This window comes from Parasteatoda tepidariorum, chromosome 9 (assembly GCF_043381705.1).
Source record: "Parasteatoda tepidariorum isolate YZ-2023 chromosome 9, CAS_Ptep_4.0, whole genome shotgun sequence".
Taxonomy (NCBI): Eukaryota; Metazoa; Arthropoda; class Arachnida; order Araneae; family Theridiidae; genus Parasteatoda; species Parasteatoda tepidariorum.
Genome location: NC_092212.1, coordinates 78425015 through 78452353, shown reverse-complemented (window position 1 = coordinate 78452353; position 27339 = coordinate 78425015). Strand labels below are relative to the sequence as shown.

Below are 27339 nucleotides of genomic sequence, written 5' to 3'. Positions count from 1 at the left end.
CATTGTATAAATTAATAATTTTGTAAATCTATAAGAAATCCAACAAACTAAAATCTATATACATCAGGATACTTCAGTTATCTATTGTTGCTATATCAATTATTAACTATCTATCTACAACTACTTTAAAAGAAAACTACACAAAAATTTGAAACCTCACAATATTTGTTAACCTAACAATTATTCATTATGTATTAAGGAATAAATTAGAAGAAAAAAAGGAATTTTTATCTTTTATGCATCGTTTTCTTTAATGTATTTATTTGAAAAAATAACTGCAAAAATCTTATTATTCTACTCACTGCATTTTCCTCGTGGTTCATCCTCCCAATTTCCGCAATCGTTTTTTCCATTGCAAGCAAGTTCAATGGGTATACATTGCCTGTTGCCACAATCAAACTCTGTTTTTGGATTACACTCTCTAGGAACCTGGGCTAAAGAAGAAGAAAAAAAAAACATGTGATTTGATACCATAACTTGAAATACAATACAACTAACACAGACAATTAAGACTTTTTGGGAATCTAAGTTAAAAAGAAGTATTTGATAGTATGACTAGGAATAAATTAGACAGATAATTAACACCCTCAAAGAATCTGTATGAAAAAGAACAAAGCACTTGACTTCCTACTATAACTTGAAATAAATAACACAGACATTTAAAAATCAAGAATCTCACCTAAACTGAGCTAAATATGTAAATTGATACTATAAAATAAAGTACACAGACACTCTTGAAAAAATTACAGACATTAATTTTTCTAAGAATCTCTACTAAAATGAACAAAGGATTTGATATAATATTATAACTTAAAATAAATTGATATTTAGTATTGAATTTCATGCAATTAAAAACCATTTGTTGTGCTAATTTTATTGTTCTATGCATGTCATTTAATTCAAAAGCATTACATTCTAATAGAATAACTGACAGGGTCAGATACAAACATTTTTATATTTAAATGTTAAATTTCAAATTTACATGTTATGTTGTGCTTTGCATTCGTGTACTGGCAGTTTAATTGTTCATCAATAAAATGATATTTTTCGCACTTTTAAAATCGACTCTATTTAAAAAATTTAAATAATTAATGTTTGATTTAATATTTCTTCAGTTTTTCAGTTCATTTATTTAGTCTCAGTATTTTAATCTCTATGTTGAATCTATTTACTAATATTATTATAGCATTCTTCATTTAATTTTAATAAATAAGCTTTTATTATAGGGTAATGAACCTAATTAGTTTTAGAAGGCAATTAATAATTTTTGATGAGCACCATAACAATAATTACATAATAGTAAAGTTCAATCTTTTTCTCAAGTTTGTCTACTGTATTATATTTTTGCACAACTAAACTTTCATTGCTGGCATGCTTGCTTCATCCAATTTATGAACAATGATATTTTAAACTTACTGGGACAATCTAGCTCATCAGAGTTATCTGTGCAATCTTTGACACCATTACATTGTGCAGTACCATCTATACACCGATTATTTTTGCATGTAAATTGGTGGCTGCTGCAAGTTACTGTGCCTAGAACAAAACAAAATAGTAGTAAAACTCATTTAAAAGAAATTAACATATGGAAAAATTTTTAATGTAAAAGCAAAAGAGTGAAATATAATTCTAAACTACTTTTACAAAATGCCGATTGCAAAATTCTATTGGTATAACTTTACTAAAAAAAAGGTAAACAATTCCCGAATACGCCAGCCTTAATTTTATTTATTTTTTTTAATTTCAACTAGAGAGACTTGGCAAGTCGTCAAAAGATACTGTTGAGTGAAGTAAAACACTTCATTTAGTTTATTTTTGAAAATCAAATGAAGTTGATGAAAAATATATTTAAAAATCTTCCTTCTCTCTACTCTTTTTCTGATGGTTGAGTTCAGTAAGGAGGAAAAGGCCTCATAATATAGCTGCTAGAGATGTAAAACACTGCAATATGGCTCAGCTGTTTTAAAACTAAATCATTAAAATTACAATAATCATTAGTAACAATAATCATTAAAATTACATAAAAATGAAAATCTAACCTTTATTACAAGGTAAAATAAATGTAAGGAAGAGAAAAAAAATACATGCCAAAGAAGAAAAATTAGAATGAATTGTTTGATTTTCATTTAAGATTTGCAATATCTTGGAATTTTTTTATGACTTCTTTTCATTTCATAAAATTAAGTTTTGGTTGCCATAAAAATCCGATTGAAGATCTAAAACATTTTAGGCAATCATCATTAAATTAAAGTAATGACAAAATTAAGTTAAAATCATCCTGATGTCTTAGAGGAAAATATACAAACTATGCATTATTCGAGAAAAAAAATTTGAAATTTGATTTTAATAGAAAATAAAAAAAAGCATTATGAATTCTGTTTTAGTAGCTAAGCATTTGCTTCAAATGAAATATTCAATAAAATTTAAAACCATAGAAATTTTTTACAGTATTAAAATAATACTTACAATTAGCTTCATCAGAGCTATCTGAACAATCAGGATCACCATCGCAGACCCAATCTAGGTGAATGCATTCTCTAGATTTGCACATAAACTCATTTTTACTGCAAAAGTTCTTCAGAGTTACTTTAGGACACGTAAGTTCATCTGACCTGTCCATGCAATCAACATCTCCATCACAACGCCATCTCTCTGGTATGCACTTCCCATTTGTGCACATGAATTCTGATGCAGAACATGTCACATTTGCTGAAATTTAAGAAAATAATGGAATTAATTTATCATTTACACATTATTCAATAAGTAAATATTTTTAATGCAACTGCCACTTCACATAAAAAATTAATCATTAATAGAATTAGAAATTTCAATTTTTATATTACAGAAAAACAGAAATTACAATAACTTATTAAATATAATTAATTTTTTCTCAGTTCGTTATTGTTTACTATATTTTCTCACAATAAATCTAATACAATAAATTTAATCTACAATCAAGTACAAATTACTTTTATCGATTACAAGTTACTTTTAGTTCATAATTGTTTACTATATTTTTTTAAATCTAAGACAGGAAGAAAAAAAAGTATGTTCTCTTATGAATTTCAAAACAGAAAAACAAATTAAAAAGTTAAATAATACTGAAATTATAGAAACACAGAAATTAAATTACAATAAATAATTTAATGAAAATTACTTTTAGCTTTCAGTTTGTAATTATCTACTATATTTTCTATCCAAAAGATGAAAAAAAATTTGTTCTCTAATAAATTTCAGACAAGAAAAAGAAATTAAAAAGTTAAATAACACAGAAATGACAATAAATAATCTAATACAAATTACTTTTCGTTTTCAGTTGGTAATTGCTTACTTTATTTTTTATACAAAGCAGGGAAAAATGCAAGTTCTCTTTTAAATTTCAGACCAGAAAAAGCAAAGTAAAAGTTGAATAACTAAAACTTTTTAACTCTAATTTTAATTAACTAGGTACTATTTATTATTTAATGTTATTATTATGCCAAAATATTTTACAAACTCATCCTAATTTACTATAGCTTTTTCTCCAATCTATTTTTTGCTAATGCATTGGCTAAAATAAATTAAGTAATTAAGTTTGAACTTACGGCAGTTCCTTTCATCACTAGAGTCTCCACAATCATTGTCTTGATCACAAACCCACCGCTTAGTAATGCACTTGTTATTATCACATGTAAATTCTTCTTCTGTGCATGTTATCTGACCTAGATAAGAGCAAAAGCACCTTTTATTTAACAATGATGCCTTAACTATTACAAAGTAATATTTGTAATATGAAAATTTAACTATTGAAATAAATCTATTTTCCTCTTCCCATTTGTAACTAAATGGATTTAATTCCTAAATTATTAAAAATTCATTCTTAAATAAAATCATCAAAATGAACATGCAATTAAAAAAAGTGCTTAGTAATGTAAATTCTTCTTCTGAACATGTCATTTGACTTATATGAGAGCAAAAACACCTTTTGTTTAAAACTTATAAAGCCATAGCAATTACAAAGTAATATTCTTAATACAAAATGTTAACCGTTGAAATAAATTTATATTCCCCTTTCCATTTGTATCAAAAGGGATGTCTTTATTAAATTCTAAAAAATTAAATACAAAAAAAATCATAAAAATGAAAAAGATTTTAAGCCTTAATGTCAGAGTAATGCCATTCTCCTCCTAGAACTAAATGCTATTTGTTTTGAACCACTAATAGGAAAACCCTCTATCAATAACAATCATCATTATTTTCAGTCTAGCAATCTAAATTTATCTTTGCTTTTAAATTTGCTTGCATTCATTTTTATTAAATACCTTAATAATGTTGATAGTTATAAAATGATTTAAAACTTAGATATAAATTAATGTAAAAAAATATTTTCATTATATCATAATATTTCAACTTTAATACTATCTAAAAAACAAATTAGCAATTCATTATAGGTTATCAATACATTAAATAATAAACTATTTGCATTTTTATGACATGCATACTTTGTCTCCAGCTTGGTTTTGTGAATTTTTGTGGCCCAAACAAAAAAGGTTAAGCATCCTTAGTATAGGTCAAACCTTTTTTCATAATTTTACTCAGGTCAGAGATATAATCAAAATAACTTACGACAATCGACTTTTTCATCAGATCCATCAGCACAGTCTTCTTGCCCATCACATCTCCAAGTAATTGGAATACATAGGCCTGAAGAGCCACAACTGAACTGGTCAGGAGCACAAGTCTTATTTTCTGTCAAAATTTAGAAAAATTTAAATATTTTTCCATCTTCCTGCACAAACTTAAAAGTTTGCAAAAATTAAATAGTATTCCTTATTTTTTTTAACCTTTTAATAGTTAAAAAATAAATAGAAGCTATAATTCTAACCTTTATGTATTTTTTTAAAAAAACTTTTTTTTTTATTTAAATNCCTCCTAGAACTAAATGCTATTTGTTTTGAACCACTAATAGGAAAACCCTCTATCAATAACAATCATCATTATTTTCAGTCTAGCAATCTAAATTTATCTTTGCTTTTAAATTTGCTTGCATTCATTTTTATTAAATACCTTAATAATGTTGATAGTTATAAAATGATTTAAAACTACGATATAAATTAATGTAAAAAAATATTTTCATTATATCATAATATTTCAACTTTATTACTATCTAAAAAACAAATTAACAATTCATTATAGGTTATCAATACATTTAATAATAAACTATTTGCATTTTTATGACATGCATACTTTGTCTCCAGCTTGGTTTTTTGAATTTTTGGGGCCCAAACAAAAAAGGTTAAGCATCCTTAGTATAGGTCAAACCTTTTTTCATAATTTTACTCAGGTCAGAGATATAATCAAAATAACTTACGACAATCGACTTTTTCATCAGATCCATCAGCACAGTCTTCTTGCCCATCACATCTCCAAGTAATTGGAATACAGAGGCCTGAAGAACCACAACTGAACTGGTCAGGAGCACAAGTCTTGTTTTCTGTCAAAATTTTAAAAAAGTTAAATATTTTTCCATCTTCCTGCACAAACTTAAAAGTTTGCAAAAATTAAATAGCATACCTTATTTTTTCTTAACCTTTTAATAGTTAAAAAATAAATAGAAGCTATAACTCGAACCTTTATGTATTTTTTTTAAAAACTTTTTTTTTATGTAAATAGACAACAAACCACAGCATAGATAATTTCACAGTATTATGTCACACACAATTTTCACATTAAAAATACAAAAAAATAGTAATAATACTTTTTTTTTAAAACACTGAACAAAATAATAAATAAAACTAAACAAAAAAAAAAAGAATTAAAAGAAGTTTTAAAAAAAAATAGGTTTGAATTTTCCTGCAACGGGCCTAAAATTACGATTTCTATTTTTTATAATGAGCAAAAAATAATAATATATTCATAGAGACAGCATAAATTTAAAACATAAATAAAGATCAGAATGAAGTAATGAAATTTGAGCGAAGTATAAATAGAAAAAACGTGAATTTTTTCTATCTCACCTGAATGTCATTTAATACAGATAGTTCATTTCATAAAAAATTACATATATATCCCACATTTTTATGTATCTTTAGAAATTAAGACTACATAAAAATATTATACAAGATTTGGCAAACCATAATTTGACTTACGACAATACTTAGGATCTTCATCTGTTTTATCACCACAATCATCTTCATTGTCACATATCCATCTATTAGGAACACACTTAGAATTATCGCATTTAAGCTCATTATCAGAACACGTCCTAAATTCTGAAAAATGAAACAATTTCATTAAAACATTATACACAGTTAAATATATTCATCAACTTATTGAAAATATACTATAAACTTACATGAATGATAATAGAATATCGACAAAATTAACAGTAAATATTCCCTATTTTGAAAAGAAAAACTTAAGAACTTCAAATTTTTATTCTTCACATTATCATAATATAACCTATTTCTGCCCCAAAATGTTTTAAAGTTTTATTACCTATTTCTGTTCCGTTTAGTATCAAGAAATATCCCAAATAATTTTTAGTTGAAAAAGTTTATTTTCTTGAACTATTTTTACTGCATGCGTAAGTCGATACAATTCGCACATGCATAAGAATTTCAGGGTCAGTTTCACTGAATGCAAAAGGACTGCATACGCTAATGGGGAATGGCGAATTGATGGACGAGTTTTTCGTGGTTTAAATACATATCACAGGGGTGTTGACTTTTATTGTTAAACCAATAATTACTCAAAATCACCAATCATATCAGCTGTTAAAAAGTACTCAGATAGGGGCCAGGATGACCTGGTTGGTAGGGCGTTGAACTCGTGTTTTTGAGAACGGAGTTCAAATCCAGCCAGCCACAGGATCCCTGTGTATTAAATGTCAACTGGTGCACTTTAAATCTGTCGGGATCACAGAGCCCTCGAAGTTCCCATAACAAATCAATGCCTCTGGGAGTACTCATCCAGAAGTTCCCTTACCTTCTGGATTGGGTTCAAAATTTCAAGACTATGGAGTTTAGCATTAGTAGTCGTTAACTCAAACTTGTATCGGCTGTTCAGCGACAGTAATAAATGCTCAGATAGAGCAGCGATGGCGCAAGGATAAGGCGATCGCTTTCCAATGGAACTTGCTTCGAATCCCAGCAATGACTAGCCGATTAGAATGAGTGGGGTTTTTTGATGACCCGTCAGAGGGAACATCGGATGGCGAAAGATTTTAAGTTATGATTGATCGTGCGAATGACCTGAGATCGGTCAGTTCATCAGAAAATACGAATCATTAACACCTATATATGTGCTAATGATTCATGATTCACAATGTGTTAATGATTCACTGATCATCAGATCACGAAATATTTTGTGATCTGATGTATGACGTATAAACTGATGACAAATTTACAAACAATCACATATTTTCTAATGCCAAGCAATGTAAATATCAAATATTTTTTCTAAAAAATAAAAGAAAAAAATTATTTTATTTTTTATGTCGACAAAAAAATTTACTCATATATCAAATTCTTTAATCAGATTAAATATCCAATATATTTATTCATTTATAACCTTTTTTAGACCGAGTAAATGGTTAAAAAAATGTCACGCAGACAGAAATAAATAATATTTATTTTACATGTAAGGAACTTGCGGTGTAACCCGGAATATATTTGATTCATTGAATACAAATCAATAAGCGCAATCACTCTCAGAGTTTCCTATTAACGTTATTGTCCTTCAACTCTGATATAACATGATCATTTGAAACAGCTTAGTCAGACATTTATCTGACCGATGATGCCAATGCATCAAGGACGATCAACATCCAAAAGAATCAAATTTGAATAGAGGATTCTTCCTTTATGTAATCAGTATATTAAGGCGTAGAAACTAATAAATTGAGTCAACGCCGAGTAATAAGTCGATATCGATTACATAATATTTTTGTTTTGGTCAAAAGCTGTTGAAAACTAATATCAACATAAATATTAATGCTTAATGATGTGCGCATTAAGTATACCGCGTTGTAACGAAGTCATCGAAATCTTAAGCTCGACGAATTTTGTTGCGATTTAACATGAATTTGATGACATTTATTTCGGTTTTTATTCTCTACGAGATAAGGTAATATGTGTCACAAAAATTTTCATTTAAGTAAGCTACTTAATTACTAGCTTACTTAATTACTTGCTATTTCTTAACTAATTACTTATCACTACCTAAATAATCACTTATTACTTTAAATAATTATTTATTTATTGATCGTTTAAGTGATACCTAAGACTAAATTAACAAGAATACAAATAATAAAATTTACGATTTCCAAAAACAGTAGTCGCAGTGTCTCATTAAAATAAAAAAGAATAATGATTAAAAAATTGATTTTTTTTTTTTTTTTTTTTTTTTTTTTTTTTTTTTTTTTTTTTTTTTTTTTTTTNTTTTTGTTGCTTACATTTTGAAACTGTGCTTATTTGAGTTAATTGGGAAACAAACTGCGCATCTTGCTATTTTCAATTAAAAGTTAAATCTAAAAAGTTTTTTCTTTTTTTATTTCCAATGCTTCCCAATTAAATTCCCAATTAACACTCGTCATTTAGGCATCAGTAGGACAGATTTGTTGCCCTCTCTTTTAGAGGCACCATATTAGTTGGGTCAACGTTGCTTCCACAGCAAGGACAGATAGTACAGAGAATAAAAGAATATCCGTGCCTTGTCCTGGATTCGAGCCCATGATCTTTTCGACATATGTGTTGTATTCCCTGACCATTACACAGTCCGATCATCAAAAATCTAACAAGTTTTAACTTGGCTACCACTTTTTAATTTCTTATGGGATGATGCAACAACTGAAAAATACCAATTGCTTCGCTTTCGCTGCATAAGATTTTATAAAGTCGTCAAGAATCAAAAGTTAAAAATTTGCAGAATTTCATGAAATTTTAACAAAATTTCAAAAATTTCTCCACAGTCAAATTGTTAGGAAATTACCTGCTAAATTTTAAGGAAATTACAATTGAAATATCCAATTGATATATCTGAATTATTTGTTTGTAGTTACTTTAAATCAAATTAACTAGATACATCGAAACGTAAATTTTGCAACCACTAGAAAAAATTTCGCACGAAGCAGAACAAACTGGCATCTCTGATATACGTTTATTATAATGTGTACAGTGTGCAAAAAAATAAACGGACCACCATAAATAATTTATTATCTAATGATCGGATTTTCACGTTCTAAAACTCAATCTTAATGGATCGAAGGGGTAACCTAAAATATTGTAATTAATTAAAGAAAACGATATTTTAAGTTATGAAATCAAACACGAAAACGTACCTTCTCTGAATAAACATACATTTTTTTTCGATGAATTTTGATTTCTGATCCGCAAAATATTGGGAGTAGCCACAATTCAATAAATTGGTACAAATAGTTTGGTCAAGAGGGCGATCCGAACTTTGGACGCCTTAATGCAAATTTTACTTTTTGTGCATTTTATTATATCTCGAGAGCTTCTTAAGCCATTTGTCAATTTCCTGCGCATAATTATAAAAATTTATTTATCCAAAGAAAACGTCATGCAAAATATAACTTTTAGTAAATATTTATTATTTTCTTATAATTTTATCTAATGATAGTCGAAAAATTTTTGTATAGTAGTAAGGTATACAATTTTTAACATCATTTTAAAAATGTAATTTTATATGGCCAAATACAAAATTTGAGTGGAATCGGTTGAATTGCTTTTTCTGAGAAATCGAATTTTAAAAATACGTCTTTTTTTGAGGTCATCCTTTCGAACCATTAAGATTGAGTCCAAGAAAGTAAAGATCCGATTATTAGATCAAAAGTTATTCAGGGTGATCCCTTTATTTCATATTTAGATTTAACTTTTAGGTTGGATTCTAAAAATTGAGTGAGCATTAACTGAGAAAAAAGTAGATATTTCGCATTTCACGTTGTTAGTATTACAGGGCTCCAACTGTCCTTAAAAATATTGAAAGTAGTGACAATTTTCTAATAAAAAAATAGCTACAAATCCTTATATATGACTAATAGCGGTGATACAATTTTAATCCTTGTAAAGGCGTTGCACAAGGAAAAGTTTAGGAACTTTTCGATTAATTTGCTAACTTAATTTTTAATAATACTGTACGTACGTGTGTGTTTTAGTAATGTACATACACAATAAAAAGTAGCTGCCTGAGATATGTGTTTTTAAATGAACTACATTTTTTTACAGCGCACGTACTGTTTGTCTAAGATTGGTACTCTGCCAGCCATTCGTCTAGAGCTGTGGCGGTGACTATGGTAACGAGGTATGATTATTTTAAATAGGGGTGCGGGGTCCCTCTATAGGACTGGTTTCGGCTAGAGAAAAGGAGACCTCTTCATCGAAGCTACCCTTCCTAAAATGCCCTCATCTTGTTTCCATAGCACCAGACTGCCGCAGACTTAGTGGCGGTCAGAGTACATATCTTAGACAAACAGTAGTCACGTTTTCATAGTTTACTTTTTTACCGATGAAAGTTTTCTTAATTTTTTACTCCTTCTTGGTTCGTTTTATGGACACATGAGCATTATAATCAATTTAATAGTTTCATGACAAAAACGTTTCGATAAAAAAACAAGTACATTTATAATGATATCTTCGCATTAATTCCTTCAAACAATTGTTATTTCTTCTATTTGGTATAATTTTTTGTGCAATCTGTTTATAAAAATGTATTTTAAACAGTTTTATATTTTAATCCCAAATACATTTTATAACTACCGAACTGTAGTTATCACATAAAAAATTGACTTAAAATTGACAAAATAACAATTGTTTGAAATAATTAATGTGAACGAATTGCTAAAAATGTTCTTATTTTTTGAAGGAAATGTTTTTACAATGAAGCTATTAAATTAATTCTAATACACATAAAAATATATGTTATCCATAAACAAACACACAAAGAATTAATAAATACTTTTAAAAAAAACTACAACAGTGAAAAAGTAAATAAAAAAATATATGACTACATACACTGTAAAAATTCTTAGTTTATCTTAACACCAAAAATGGTCTCAATTACTTTTTTAACAGTGTGTTAGTACAATAGTATAATTTTTCCAAAAAAAATTCTTAAACAAAAAATTTTAAGAACTAAAATTTACGTGCATATCGGTGATAAAAGAAAAACACTAGTTTTAAATAGTAAACAACAAATTAATTTGCACTATAAATAGCAATATTAAGATTTTCAATTATTTAGCAATATAAATATTTACAATATTAATTGTGGACTTTTAAGATATCTATTTTTAACACTCCAAAAAATGCTTAGAGCACTTCAGATTTCATGCAATATTTATTTATTGACTGCGGTCAACCACTTTAATAGATAAGTGCATATAAATCACCTTTAGCATTCCTTTAACATTCATTAGAAGTCAAAGATTTCGACATTTTTAAAGCATACTTGGAAGTACTCAAGTATTTTATCACCAGCGATCAACATAATGTTATTTGGAATGCGCGATTTTTCATTTATCAAGGTATTTCATCGCTTGTGTTTGTCATTAAAATACTTTTTTTGGAATAATTTGTTTCGTTTTTATACAAAAAGTGACCTTCAAAATTACCATTTCAGATGCCAATAAGAGTACTTTGTTCTTTTATAAAAATAAGAGCAAAGATTAATTTTAGGAAGACACGTGTATGAACTATAAACTCGAGTTTTGACTTTGATATTTTTTGTTGCTGTAGTGTAAAATAATTAGAACTTCAAAATGTATCGATGTGTTAAAGATAAATTTCGAAAGCCGTTACTGTGCACATTACCTGGCTAATATGCAGATTAACTAAGGTGATCCGTTTAGGTGTAGAATCAAGTGTTTTCCTTCGTTTACCTCAGTAATGCTGTGCATTAACGGTCTCTGAATCATTTAAGTCCATTTTTTTAACTTTGATTCTATCACCTGAGCCGTCATGGCTCAAGGATTAATGCACTGAACTGTCATTGTGAAGAACTGGGGTTCGATCCCCTGAGCGGGTTGAAGCCCACCCAGCTTCAGATCGATGGGTAGTAGCTTGTCTTGGAAGTAAAGGCGGTCTGTGCGCCGTTTTGATCACCTTTCCACAATCAGGCTGTTGATCACGAAATTGTAAAGCCTACACCTCTATGACCCCTAGGCTGTTGCAGAAATGATTTACTTTTTTTTACATTCTATCACCTAATTTGTTGATTGCATTGTTTTGATTCTTCAGAAATCGAAAAATAAATTAATGAAATCATGTTAGTTTTTTAACAGTAATAATTTTTTTGAACTATTTGATTCTTTGTATTATATTTTTTTAAGTACTTGATGATTGGTTCGATCATTTAATGTTTTGATTGTTTGATTGTAGTAACAAGATTTTTTAGACAGCAAAAAATAAATTATGACATTATGTTAGTTTAAGTCATTATGTTAATTTATTTATTTAATATTTTTTAAGATACAGAGTCATAAATTAATTAATTCTTTGTATTTATTTTTCAAACATAAGACCTTCATGTTTATTAAAATATAATTTTGTCAAAGATATAAGAATGTTGTAAATACATTAAAAATCAATTGGCATTTCACATTAAAGTTATTCGTTGGTTGAGGTTAGAAAAATCTTTTTTAAATACCATTAATTTAAAAAAAGAATTAATTTTAAAACATAAATTTTGCAAGCACTGGAAAAAGTTATCCGGCTGAAACACTTAAGCTAGCAATTACGACAGCATTAAATTGATTGCTAATTTTAGTAAAATTGATTTAGCAGAATATATTAGGTGTTAATACATTAAGTGATAATAAGTTTTAGTTCCACATTTTAAGATTTTTTGCATTTAAGGAAAACAAAACCTGCTGTACTATTCTGCGTAAAGAAACTTGAACTAATCTTTTTAGCAGTGGCGTACTAGTTCTATGAAAGATTATCCAATAAAATATGTATTATTACAAATTAAGATCCCTGTATCAATCTTAAATTAAAGACATAATTCATAATTTAGTTATTCAGAGCAAATGAGCAGTAGATTTATTTTTAAACTGAAATGTATTTGTTAAATTTGAAACAAATATTTTATTGATTACCAGTCATTGGACTATAATCATCGCTCAAATTGCACAGTGAGTAAAATAACTTCACATCTGTATGACAATGAAACAATTAACGGCGGTTGAAATACAATCACCGAAGCATTTTTGTCGGTCATTTTATGTTCGGTATGAATTGAAAAAAAACAAACCCGCATAGATCTCAGTGCTTTAATAACTGCGACACAGAGACATAAGGAAGCTCAATAAATAAATCGATAAAACACTTATGAATTATCGTCATCGGACACACAAAAAAGAGAGTGTAGATAGATAAATGCGTAACAGAATGTTGGCACGGTTTGTTGGCAAACGCATCTATCTGAAGTGTTTAAAAACTTACTTAGCATCCTGTTATCAATTACCGAATAACATCTGTCAATTTAGATAAAAAATTCTGTTAGATTTGTATCAAAACTGAAACTACAAAAAATTTACTTATTTTTGGAAGAAAGCGTTTCTTTCTTTTAATTAAATTTATGATTTAACTAAGATTTAGTAAAAGATTATATATACATAAAGCAAGATAAAACAAAAAGAAAACAGAGACAAACGAAGAAAATTAAGAAATTAAGTATTATTTACTGCGCAGAAGCTGCAAGTATGTAGAAATCATTAAATAAGTTGAAAACATAGGTAAAACAATAATTTTTTTAACAAAAAGTTTTTTAAAAATATTTTCAACATATTTTGTACTGATGACTTTTAACATCCAATAATCTCTTACGCAAGATAAAAGAATCACTTCAAGCACAAATTATTGTTAATTAGTCAGAAATGCAATCTTTGTTTATAAAATGAATCCATAGAGCACAGTAAGATGTCTTAATGAAGCCTAATTACCATTTAACTTAATAAACCTTTTGAGATTTTAATATTCGTCATCCTGTCTTATGATTACTTATCACGGCGACAAAGAAATAATGACTATATGAAAAAGAATGTGCACTTGTCTTATGAAAATGAATCTGTAAAAGTCACCAGGAACTTCTGCTCTATGTACATTTTGAAAATAATTTAATTTCTTTAGTTTTTTTATTTATTTATTAATAAATGATAAATAAAAATTATAAATGGTATCATTTTTACACAAAACGAGTATTAAAATCGACTGCAAATAAAAATCTGATGGATTAAAATTCAAATTGATATGTATTTTCGAAATTATTGTCCTAATATATATATACAAACATTAAAAATCAAAATCAATTGATTTTTAATGTTAATTAAAAATCATTAATCAATTTAATGCAGTCATAACTGCTAGCTTGTGCCTTTCAACTAAAGTATTTTCTTTGCTAGCAAAATTTATGTCTTAAAATCTATTATTTATTTTTAAATTAATGGTATTTGAAAAGATTTTTCGAACCATAACATAAGAATAACTTAGATGTGTAGATACACATAAATACCTCATAATTATGCGTTATCTAGTAGCAAGCTAACTGGAGTAAGGGGGAACAAGAGAGTAAAATTTTCAAAAAGTAAAAAAACAAATTATAATTTAAACAGATTATTAATTACTGTGCATATTTTGATAGCTTATCCTGGTACAGGAAGCGAATGTAATAAGCATAAAATGCTGAAATAGGGGGTCACAAATTAATATTTAAATAGAGTCAAAAGCGAACCTGCTTTTAAAATCAGACAAATCACGGTAGAGGAAAGCGAATGTAATAGGCAACAAAACAGGTTTTGATTGCGGGAGGGTATATGATGCGGAAAGATAATTAATATGTATTTCAACAATTCTCATCGGAAATAAAGACAAAAAAGAGCTAAAGTAGGGAGTCGTTAACTAATATTTAACGCTTTTAAAATCTAACAGGAAGGTTAATGCAATAGACAACATTCTTACCTCCAATTAAAAATCTTTCGCTGTTTATTACACCTGCCTTTCATTACTGTAATTGGTAAAATATTGATAGCATTTTAATTTTCGGTTAAATACTAATTTACAACCCCAATGTGTATACTGTAAAAATTTTTAAATTTTCTCATAAAGACGAGTGGCCTGCATTTTAACTAATTTATTGAAAAGCTATAGATGCACATCACAGACATTATTGACACATCACAGACAAATATTAACAAAGTCATAACCTTTATCAAAAACCGCCATCCATCTTTTTAATCTCGACAGCGACTTCTCTTCAAGAAAAAAAAAAAAAAAAAAAAAAAAAAAAAAAAAAAAAAAAAANAAAAAAAAAAAAAAAAAAAAAAAAAACCAAAACGAAAGTTTTCCGCGCCATCTAGTGGCCAGTTTCTTGCAATACTTTTCATTTTCTATTAGGGTTTTAAGAATACATATCAAAGGCGGTTCTTAGAGAATACTCCTTATATGTTTGATTTCTTTATATGTCTGACGTATTGCACAAAATCACTTTAAAATACATTAGCTAAATTGCGAATAAAACAATAAAGTTTAAATTTCTTGAACAGAGGAAAAAAATTGCTTACAAATAGTAAGTTAGCATCCTTAGCGAATTGTTTTGATATCCATTGAATTCTAAGGAAAGTATCAACGATACTCTTTAAACTTGGAACAATTTAGGAGTTTAAATTTTGCTAGAAATTTTTGCTTTAGCATGGCATTTTCTTAAAATAATTCATAAAACATATTTTCACTTGCAGCACTTTTTTTTCTTCTGTTTCATGAGATTTTTTTTAACAGATTTTAAATACTTTCGTATCGCTAATTTTAAATCTGCACTAGGATTCTATCTTCAAGCAACAGTTACAGTTTTTTTCGAAGGAAAAAAAACAATATATATATAATAAGGGCTCGCTTAGATATTGCGACTTGAAGATGAAGGGCACATCATCAAATTAAAATTGCATAGTAAAGCATGCCCGGAAATGTCCCTGAAATGTGTAATCTATATTTACCTGGCCCCTTAACATTTGATTTCTCGTTAATTGAAATGCTGATTAATTATTTCCTTAATGAGTAAGTGAAAAGCGCAACCTTAACAAAGCGAAAGAATATAAAGATTTTCATTTCCTTCATCCGGATGTCATCGCAATCCAATTTCACCTTCAATAGCAGGAAAGGGGGTTAGTTGTGTGAAATCGAGGTCCTGGGATTTCTCCTACCTGATTTCTACCAGTTATCTGGATTACTGATTCAATGGATGACTTGGAGCGCACTCCAAAATGTTCTACCAGCTGCCGTTCGTAAATAGTCAAAACAGTTCAATTTGATTTAATTCCAGAAGTAGAGTAAAGATATTCCCTCTTTTTCTTATAAGCAAACGATTTTGTGTGAATAAATTGTTTTGAAAATGAACTTTTAAATTTAATGCAAAATTTCAACACTATGACTACTGTATTTTTTATTGTAAATTTTCCTCAAAATGAAAATTCATATTATATATGAATTAAAATCTGATTGGTGCATTGTAGACAGAACGGACAAGCCAGATCCAATAAAAATGTTCCCTAATCATGAATTGAATATTATTATTCTGTAGAATTTTATTCTTTGCTCTTGTAGCATGTTTTTCTGACAGAATATTAATAGGTTGAATGCCATGAGGGTCACCGGTGACCGGCACTGAGTTTGTTCGTAGCGCCACGGGGATCACCGGTGACCGACAAAGTCAAGATTATTAGAAATACATAATTCGAGTAAATTTTTATTTTTTTATATTATTATTGTTATTAAAATGGTTTGAAAAAATTAACGCAATATAAAACACACAAAAATAGTTTTATTTATTTGCACAGAGATGCCAACTTGCTCCGGACAACGAATAAATATTTTCAAGTAGTAGTTTATTAATTGTGATTCTTGGTTTAAAAAATTCAATATAGTAGATTTTTATCCACCACCATTACTAAACAATTCGTAGGTTTATATAATTCACCACTTTTTCAGATACGTAAGCTAAACCTTTTAAAAAAACTAGTAAAATCTGTCTAATATATGCAAATTTTGTTTGTAGTTATTTACCGTTTGGCCAGACGGGCAAGCCACGCAAAATTAGTGTGGTATTCAACGTGTTAATAATATTGATTCAATAAATATTAATAATAGTAGAATTATTACCACGTATTCTGATCATGTGGAAATTGCTTTTTACGTGTGTCAATAAAAATCTATCTGAATAAAATCTATAAGTTACAACTGTTAGTAAGTCGTAATATTTAATAAATTTTACAAATTAATAAACAAATATACCAGTTTTTTTAAAAAACCTTTCGTGTGTAATACTATTAACAATTAATTATGTATGATACCTGGGGATAAAAATGCAAACAACTGCAAAAGTTTTAATAAATTGGTAGCTATTTAAATATATTAAACTTGAAAACTACTTTTTAGTTGAGTAACCACGAAATGAATGCTAGTCTTAGTGTTTTGATTTTATAGGGAACCTGGGTCCGCGACCCCTATCCCATTCATCTGGAATTTTAACACTGTTTTGGATCAGCATTGAGATAAACAGGAAGTGGAGTGGCTTTTATGAATGTTTCAAGCACTTTGCTTGAACGAAATGAATGCATTAAAGCTGCATTTCAAATAATACTTCGAATTTTTGTTATGTAGTGGTGGAAAAATTACTTAAAATGAGAAATGCTAGACTAAAAATAACTTAAATTTGTTTACTACTAGAGCAGTGTTTCCCAAACTTATGACTTTTGTGTACCCTTTGTAAATTTTTCGTAACTCGTTGTACCACTAATAAAAAAAAGAATGCATTTTTTACTTTAAAAAAATTGCACAAAAGTTAAAAATCACTACTGGCTGTTGATATTACTAATTATTAACTGTGAAATAACCAATAGAAAAATACGTAATCGTAAATTTTCCTGGCTAGCTTTAATTTTAAATAAAATTTTTTGAAATTTTCGTTTGTTGCAAGATATTTCGCATAAGAACGCGTATCCCCTCTAAACTGTTCCCGTACCCCTGGGGGTACGCGTACCACACTTTGGGAAGCACTGTACTAGAGCAACAACGCATTCTTTTTGATGAAGAAATTTCCAAGTGGTAGCAAAAGTTTAATCGAACCGCAATTGCAGGACATATTATAGCTTTAAGTGATTACTGAACTCGTTGAATTTCCACTACTTTGAGGAGTGAACTACCACTATAACAATTTTAGCACAGGGCTCCCTGCTATTGTAACCATCAATATTTTTAAATTTCGTCATAGTTTAGCAGCGGGAGTGATAAGTGCCTTTCAAACTCAAGAAAAAATTAAAAGGAATAATAATAAATATAGCAATTGAAAAGTTAAAGCCTCAGGACCCAGGATCGAATCCCAGTGGTGTTTTGTTGTTAGGAATTTTGCTTCTGGCTCGCACCGATCTCAGTGCTGACTTAAAACATCTTCAGTGATCATGGATTGGAATTCCCTTGCTGTCAGGCTAATATTGGGAGGTTTTCGTGATTTTTCTCTCCATGTAACGCAAATGCTGGTTAGTTCCATCAAAAAGTCCTCCACAAGAGCTAGTTTGTTCCAATGCTTGATCCAAAAGTTGCCTTGTCTTCTGGATTGGGTTCAAAATTACAAGGCTACGGAGTTGGCAGTCGCAATTGGTATTGGTTGGTAGTCGGTATTGGTAATCGTAAACTCAATATTGGCTCGGCTGTTCAACGACGGTTATAAAATAAATAGACTGATTACAACTAAAATTATTAGCCAAAAAAAAATAAATAAATAAATAACAGCTCACTACACAAATCCCAATCTATCTCTCTCTCTCTTTTTATTTATTTTTTTGTGCCGCTTATCGCTTTTCAATTATGAAACTTTCAAATATCTTCAGACCTATAAATGTTGTACTTTAATGTTTTTTTAAATGATTAAAACGCCGATGATAAAAATAACTTGTTATAAATAAAATAAAAAAAATCGTGACATTGATAGAAAAAAAAGTGATACGCTTTTTAAAAAAACAAATTCATTTCGATTCATTATTTGGTTAATCGCTGTTATCAATACTTTCATGAGTTAAAGCAAACATTTTGAAGACTTAAGTTAATGCTGATAACAGACTAAGTTTTGGCAACAATAGAAAGGAAAGAAAAAAAGAAGAAGAAATGATATAACAAGATATTGCTCTTGAATCTTTCACTTAAAGATCGTTATAATTCAATTTGCTGTAGTGTTTTGCTCTATAAAATGACGGTATTTATTTTCTGGCTCATAGCCAATTATGTGTCTTCCTCATTGCGGAAAATTGAAAGAGCGCTAAACAAGAAAAGATATTTTCCTTCATAGGACAGACAGCAGACAATGCAACAGTTAAATCATATCTAAGGGAACTGAATAAGTACAAACATTCCACGATAGATTATGTATATTATAATAACACAATAAAAGTTCGAATTAAAATCAACTTCACTGCCAATCCACCATTTTGTTTTTAAAATTTCATAATCATTGACATAAAAAGACTCGAAATTACACAGTTTTACTTAGTTTTTCACTGAATCTAATCTAAGGAAACTGCATAAGTACAAGCATTTCACTATAGATTATGTAATATTACAATAACACAATCAGTGCCTGATTTATCATGAAACCTCAGAGCTTACGCCCCACATTTTGGGGGGCCCCCTAAATATTGTAAATATTTTCTAATTGTTTATTTCCCTTAGGGATTGTCGGTAAGTAAAGAAAAATTGAAATAAATAGCAGCTCAAATTTACTAATATATCGTAATTTACTTTCGTTATAAATAATTTAAAAACACCTCATAACTAAGCAACATGTAAATTTGGTTTAAAGTAACGACTAAGTAAAGACTGTTCTGTGCCTAAGACCCCTGCATTTTTAGATTAGGCTCTGAACACAATAGATGTTCGAATCAAAATCAATTTCACCGCAGATCCGCCATTTTGTTTTTAAATGCTCATAATCAGTGACATAAAAACCATTCGAAATTACTTAGTTTTGAGTGTCAACTCTTGGATGGTCGTAATTGCAACTTTGGAAAAAAATATTACAGAAAGTTAACGAAAGGGGGAGATTATTTTTAAATATTTTAATGCATGATGAAACCTAATTCAATTGTTTAATTTAATTTGAAGTAATAATAAACGAAATAATGCATATTCAATATACAGTACAGAACCAGTTATCCGGAAATCAGAAAACCGGAACAAAATTCGATGAATTTTCCCGCCATTTAAAAAAAAAAATTTTTTTTCCCTCAGAGGATTTTATTTCCTTTTTGAAAGATGCTTACCTTACCATCATTTCGGAAATAATCATTAGTGTATTACTATTCGTTTTTTCTTCTTTTTAAGATTATTTCCAAATATTTTTATTTTTTAGTTGGGTTTAATAATAAAAAAACGGTTTTTTGTAGTGATTCAGAAAACCGGAAAAATCAGTTATCCGGAATAGCGATGGTCCCGATCGTTCCGGATAATCGGTTCCCTACTGTATTTAATATTCATATTGTAGGGAAGTTTGCTTAACTTGATTTCATTCAACATGATATAAAACATTCAAACTTACCGCAGCTAGTCTCATCGGTATTGTCACCACAGTCGTTGTCTTCGTCACAGTGCCATGTTACGGGAATACACCTACCATTTTCGCACTGAAACTGATGGGGTGGGCAAGAGCCTAATAACAGTAGAAAAATATTAAATAACTAATTCCAAGTAACTGGAGCGAAATGATAAACTTGATCAAAAACTTCATTGGATTCAAAAAATACAAAGATGGTAATCACTTTTTTTAATCACATCAAATCACTTTTTTTTCAATGGTCTTGAGAATGACCGCTTATGTTTTATCGCTTGAAACTTGTAAACTTTTCTTACCATCTTTAGACTTTTTTTGAAGCCAAAGAAGTCGGAAAAATATGCTAAAAACTAATCATGGACTAGGGTACTATATATGCAGAGATTTGGGTAGTGCAAGGCTCAGTAATATTTTCCAAAAGGTGTCATTTTTACGTCGAACTCTTACTAAGTATCGTTTCCAGATCAGTTTTCAGAATTGCTATTGCATATAGCAGACACATCTTACTGCCAAAATGAAAATACTACTCCTCATACTTTTAAAACACGCTCTCCTTAACAATTTAAAAAATTAGCTTACGATTATTGGTATAGCATACAGTCCTAGTACTTTCATCCCCAATTTTCTAATTTTTTAAAAATTGTGTTTGAGCTGTCACATGACAAAGAAATTTGTTGCAAGAATAGAAATTCGAGTTGCTACTCTTTTTTGAACTAGAATATGTGAACGTTTGGGGCTTTAATGTAATCTAATGAGTCAATTCTCGCTTCAAATTTTCTATGGCGAATCTATTGATTTTACACGTTTTCCACCAAGGCTCAAAGGTTATCTATTTTACGACACAAATGGTCAAAAATTGGTAAGAAAATAATTTTGTTGTACTATTTGTTAGAAGATTAAAATATTCAGATGACTTTTTTTTCTTCAAACACAGGCATCAACATGCATAGGTTTTTGATGCCTATGATTGTTAATGCCTTCAAACATAGGCATCAACAATTATACGCAAGAAAGACTTTTTTAAGAGACGGTAGTTAAAAGCTAAAATCAAAGGCTTTTGACTTAAAGTCAATTAATAAGATGGTCGTGAATCATGACTTTGACTTGTTTTATGTTGATTTCAAATACCTGCCATACTTTCCTCACCTTTGTTGAGTCACCTGTCGTGGTCACAAAAACCACCGAGTTCCCATAACAAATCATTACCTCTGGGTTTACTAAATTAGATATTGATAGTTCCCTGCTTCAGGTCAAAATTACAATCAGTGGATGAATGAGTGAATGGGACCACCCTGTAAAACAGGCCGTGACGTGTGTGTGTGGTTAAAAATCGTATTTTTGGCCATAGGTGACGCCACTGTGAAACAAGAAGCGCACCCTCTGCCTTAAATTCGCTTGATTTCCCAAGCAGGCTTGCTGGTATTAACAAGTAGCAATAGAAACAACAACAGTAAGCAAATAATTTACTTCTCACGAATAAAAAGTGAAAATGAAATATGTTTTTTAACAGCATTTTTTGTTCAAGTAAGATTGGGTTTTTGCCTTCAAAAACTAATTTTTGTCAGGACAAATGTCAAAAAAGGATTAAAACATACGATGATGTCACGAAATAGTAGTGCCTCGAAGTAAAAAATCAAGTATTTAAAAAAACTATTGAGATAGGTAACAGAGCAAATTATCCACTTGGTATAAACAATATATAATATCATACTTTTCATGTAGAAGCTTTTCATAAATTATTTTCATTAAAGTCGAACCACTTTTTATGGCTAGACATCAATAAGATAGTTCACGATTATCATGATACATTTGTTTCAAAATAAACATAAACAAAATAACATAATGTAGTAAAGTAACTCGATTTAAAATTAAAAAAAACTTATTGCATGTATTTTTGCAGAAATTAAAATGTATATAAAAATAAAAAATAAAACTCAAATGTTATTTCAATTCATATGATAAACTCTACTTTTTATTGCAAATAAAACATCAATAAAGAATTACATATAGTACAGTACAGAACCCGTTATCCGGAAATCAGAAAACCGGAAAACCAAAAAACCGGAAAGAAATTCGATAAATTTTCCCGCCATTTAAAAAAAAAAAATTTTTTTTTCCTCGTAAGATTTTAGGATTTTTCGTTCTTTTTTGAAAGATGTTTACCTTACCATCATTTTGGAAATAATCATTAGTGTATTACTTCATCGTTTTTTCTTCTTTTTAAGATTATTTCAAATTCTTTTTTTTTAGTTGGGTTTAACAAAAAAAAAAAAAAAAACGGTTTTTTGTAGCGATTCAGAAAACCGGAAAGATCAGTTATCCGGAATATCGATGGTCCCGATCGTTCCGGATAATCGGTTCCCTACTGTATTAGTATTTCCAGTTGTGTGTTTTTAAATAATTTGCACTCTCATAAATAGCGAATTAATAACGCTGTTTAATCTATGCTGATTAGAAAACTATAAGAAATTACCACTATCGCTTATTGCTGTATTTACCGCAATGGACATGAATTTTTCCGATTTGAAAACTAATATTTTTAGCATCAAGCACCGGGGAACATGAAATTTCCTGTTGCATGAAATTTTTGTACGGACCTTAAATATTTTCACGTTTCATTATAAATTTGCAATCCGCTTCTCTCTATAAGCTATAGTTTTTATGCAATTCAATAATATATTTCTAATTAGGATTCTTTTGTAAAGTCATTGGAAAGAACACTAAGCGTCCTCACTCCTCTGCTACGTAGGAAATGGTAAGAGGAAGGCGATAATGCATTTAAGTTAATCATTTGATGCGTAAAAGCCATTTTTATTTATCCTCTTGGGTATTATTTTTAAAGTAGCAAACAAATGTATATATATATGCATATAAACCTATACGTTATTTATAAACCTGTAAATCCAGACAAAATTAAATAAGCAAAAAAAAAAAAAAAAAAAAAAAAAAAAAAAAAAAAAAAAAAAAAAAAAAAAAAAAAAAAAANAATAACTTGTACAAATTATACATAGTACTTGTATAAATTATATTAGTATATATAAATAGTACAACAAGAGATTTTTCCCCAGTATTATTATTACTCAATTATTTATAATTTTAATTATATTTTAAATTAAGTCAATTATTAGAATTAAAACTTATAGTAACTTATAATGAAAAATGTAAGTCATTGTTGAATCTTAAATGGCTTATCACAATTTTCATAGAGGTAGTTTCAAAACTTTGAGGGAAAATAGGGCATTTATGCCCCAGAAAGTAATTTAATCGGGTATGGTAATCGGCAGAAAATGAAAATTTAATAAAATAAAAACATATTTATTACAAGTGATGTTACAAACAATTTTAGCTGTCGTATTATTGAAAAGAATTTCAGAAATTTATTGAAATAAAATGAAATAAAACAAATTAAAATTAGCTTGTATTCTTTCTAAAACAAACTTCACAAAAATCTTTTTAAAATAAATAAATTTATCTTAAATTATTAAAATTAATTTCGATAAAAATAAATAAATGAAAGCATTAAATTTTTTTTAAGAAGTAGCTTTAAAGAGCTATAGTTTTTTTTCCATATTTAACACAGATATCCATAACAATGTTAGCTTTTTACTTATTGAAATAATTCTCAAAATTAATTTATAATCAATTAAAACTGTTAGAACTTACCATTAATAAGATGAATGGAATAAATAATGAAAATTATTGCAATGGAAATTCGATAAAACCAGAGACCAACTGCCATTTTACTATATCACAAAAACTATAATAAATTAAAAGATATAAAAATATATTGTTCGAATATTTCGAAGGAACTGTGGTCCTTCCAATCTAAAATAAAACTGTCGGATTAAAACGAAAGAATCACATTTGTATGAAAACGGAAACAGCGGGAAAAATTTCAGGGTTACTTGTTTGGCGAAATTATGAAGAAGCCTCGCCAATCTGATGTTTTTAGGTAGCCAGTCATCATGAATCTCATTAATTTTATGCGAATTCCTCAGATGTTTTTGTTTAATATGATAGATGCTGAATCAAACTATTTTACTCTTTCTTTTTTATTAACCGTTTAATTAAATAAATCTATTTTAATTTTTCTATTCTTTTTTTATTTACTAACCTTTTTACTGAATAAAAATATTTTACCTACTCTTCTTTAGCATATTAATTATTTCACTGAATAAAACTATTTATTCTTCCAGTTTATTAACCATTTCATTAAATAAAGCTATTTAAATTTTGCTACTTTTTCTTATTTATCAGCATTTTCTCTAAATAAAAATATTTTACTTATTCTTCACATATTAACTATTTTACTAAATAAAACTATTTTAATCTTTCCTTCTTATTAATCATTTATTGAATTTTATATATTTATTGAACACATTTTATTTTGATCATTTTATTTTATTTATTCATTTTATTAATTTTCCTTTATTTATTAATAAAAAGGAAATATTATTAATATTAATTATTTATAATTATTATTAATTATTAATAAAAGGATTTTATTAATAAAAAGGAAAGATTAATAAAATATTCATTTTATTAACCTTTCCTTTTTATTAATCATTTATTGAATTTTATATATTTATTGAATATATTTTATTTTTATCATTTTATTTTATTTATTCATTTTATTAATTTTTCTAATTCTTCGTCATTTATCAATATCTTCACTGAATAAAAGTATCTACTTATTTTTTCTTCATTTATGAATTATTTTTCACAAAGGAAAACTATTTTACTCTTTCTTTTTTATTAATACCTTCCTTGAATAAATCTTTTTTAACTTTTCTATTCTTTCTTCATTTATTAATATTTTTACTGATATATTTTACTTAATATATTACTTAATCTTCCTTCACTGATTAATTATTTAATTCTTTCTCTCATATAATTTACTCTCTCTCTACTAGTGATAATTAAAAGTAATTGAAAGGGTCATCCATCATCTATGGTCAGGAATACGACTTCAACCACACACACGCCATTGCTCGCTTATAGGGTGGATCCATTTATACATCCACAGAACTTAAATTTTTACCACATAAATAATCTCTAAAAATAGATTTATTTCTAGTCAGTAATAGTTTAAGAGCTTTTTTTTCAGAAATGGAATAACATAAAATAAAATTAAATGGTTATATATAATAATTAAATCATGAGATGGAATGATGTTAAGAATAATAACTAATCCTTAAACGCGGGCTTAAAAATTTACACTGAAATAGGGAAAACCAACCAGTGAAGGAAAATTTCATACATATTGATTAAAAATAAGAATTTGTAAGTTTTTCTTTAGATTGATTGGTGACAATAGCTTACTGCCAAACAATAGGAAGTCATCTAGCAATGTTTTGGATTACCTGGTCAAATAGACTTCTCTGGAAAATTTTTTGAATTTGTTATTATCTCTGCAACACTTTGTTTCTTTGAAAAAAATTATAAGGTGAGTGTTTGCATTTATATGTTTGAAGTGGAATTAATTGCACGTAATAGTTTTATTTTTCTCACTGTGAAAAGGAGAATTCAAAATATAGTTAGCGAAGTTACGTTTTATTTTTTTAAAGCATCATAGCATAATAAAGTACTGAGATAAGGGGTGTTTATTCACTGGATCACCAAACGATGAAAAAACAGTGAAGGAACAAGTGTTCCTTTACTGGGTTTTTTTCTAAGTTAATGAAAATAAAAGATAAACTTTAATTTTCTTGTACCTTTAGTGATGTTCCGCATCAAAAGTATGTTAAAAATACGAAAAACAACTTCTAACCAGTGAGGGAACAGGCATGTTCCCTTACTGGGCATAGATTTCCCAGTGTATGAACAGTATGTGTTAATTTGTTGACACTTTAATTTTCAATTCATGATTAGAAAGTATTTGTATGTTATAATTTCAAGAATAGGCTTGTTTTTAAATATTTGCATGGCTTATTAATTCATAAAGAGCATTAAAAAATAACCAAAATTAGGTGTTCCTTTACAGGGTGTTTATTCACTGGTAAAAGCTGTTCCTTCACATGGTCTTCTTACTACTTGTTATTTGAACCTCCAAAACTTTAAAACGATACTAAAACTTTAAAACTTTAAAAACTTTAAAACCTAATGTAAGTTCTCTACAATTTTTTTACGTAATTTGCAATTAGTAACAAATATGCTGACACTGTCATTTAACTAAAATTACAAGTTTTGAAATTAATATGATTTTTTAAAAGGCAAGCGAAGTTTAAGTGTTCCATCACTTGTTAGTTTACCCTATTAGGATTTCATACGTACCTAGAAAGAATTAAAAAATTTTAGTAATATTAATATGAAATCTTTTGTTTTATTATGCTTGTAGTTACAAGGATATTTTATTTTCTCTACTTAAATAAGCATAGATCCGAAGGAGGCGGGTATAAAAATTTTAATTCCATAGTAGAAGCTAATATTAAAAAATTTCCACCTTCTTTAAAACAAAATTGATTTCAATTATTAATTTTTTTCCAGATGCGTACAAGCCCAGGTATTCTAAGCCCTCATAAGTTCAAAAAAATTAGAAAGTTTGTATACCACTATGTCATAGAAGGTAGCGAACGAACACCTCCTAGAAAGAACAGGCCTCAGCACGGGTTACCATAAATATCCCTTAGTAGTCCAAACGTAATGACATATTTTCTATTTTCAACCACTGCGCAGCTTAGTACCCCTAACGTAATGATATCTTTCTTATTTTTCGTCTACTGCGCAGTTAACTTTGTCACATCGGACTAC

At 28.3% G+C, this 27339-nt stretch overlaps 1 protein-coding gene across 1 annotated transcript in view; it reads right to left on the bottom strand.

Annotated features, from left to right (window-relative positions):
• LOC107444869 (very low-density lipoprotein receptor) overlaps nt 1-24441 on the bottom strand; it is a 71104-nt gene extending 46663 nt beyond the window's left edge. The window contains exons 1-10 of the mRNA XM_071185876.1: nt 24253-24441; nt 20578-20688; nt 6129-6251; nt 5347-5473; nt 5227-5237; nt 4606-4728; nt 3585-3701; nt 2467-2709; nt 1417-1536; nt 303-434 (exon numbers count right to left, since the gene is read on the bottom strand). Of these exons, the coding sequence (XP_071041977.1) occupies nt 303-434; nt 1417-1536; nt 2467-2709; nt 3585-3701; nt 4606-4728; nt 5227-5237; nt 5347-5473; nt 6129-6251; nt 20578-20688; nt 24253-24328 (1183 nt within the window). The 5' untranslated portion in view covers nt 24329-24441. The remainder of the gene's footprint in view (nt 1-302; nt 435-1416; nt 1537-2466; nt 2710-3584; nt 3702-4605; nt 4729-5226; nt 5238-5346; nt 5474-6128; nt 6252-20577; nt 20689-24252) is intronic.
• Nucleotides 24442-27339: the final 2898 nt, after the last annotated feature.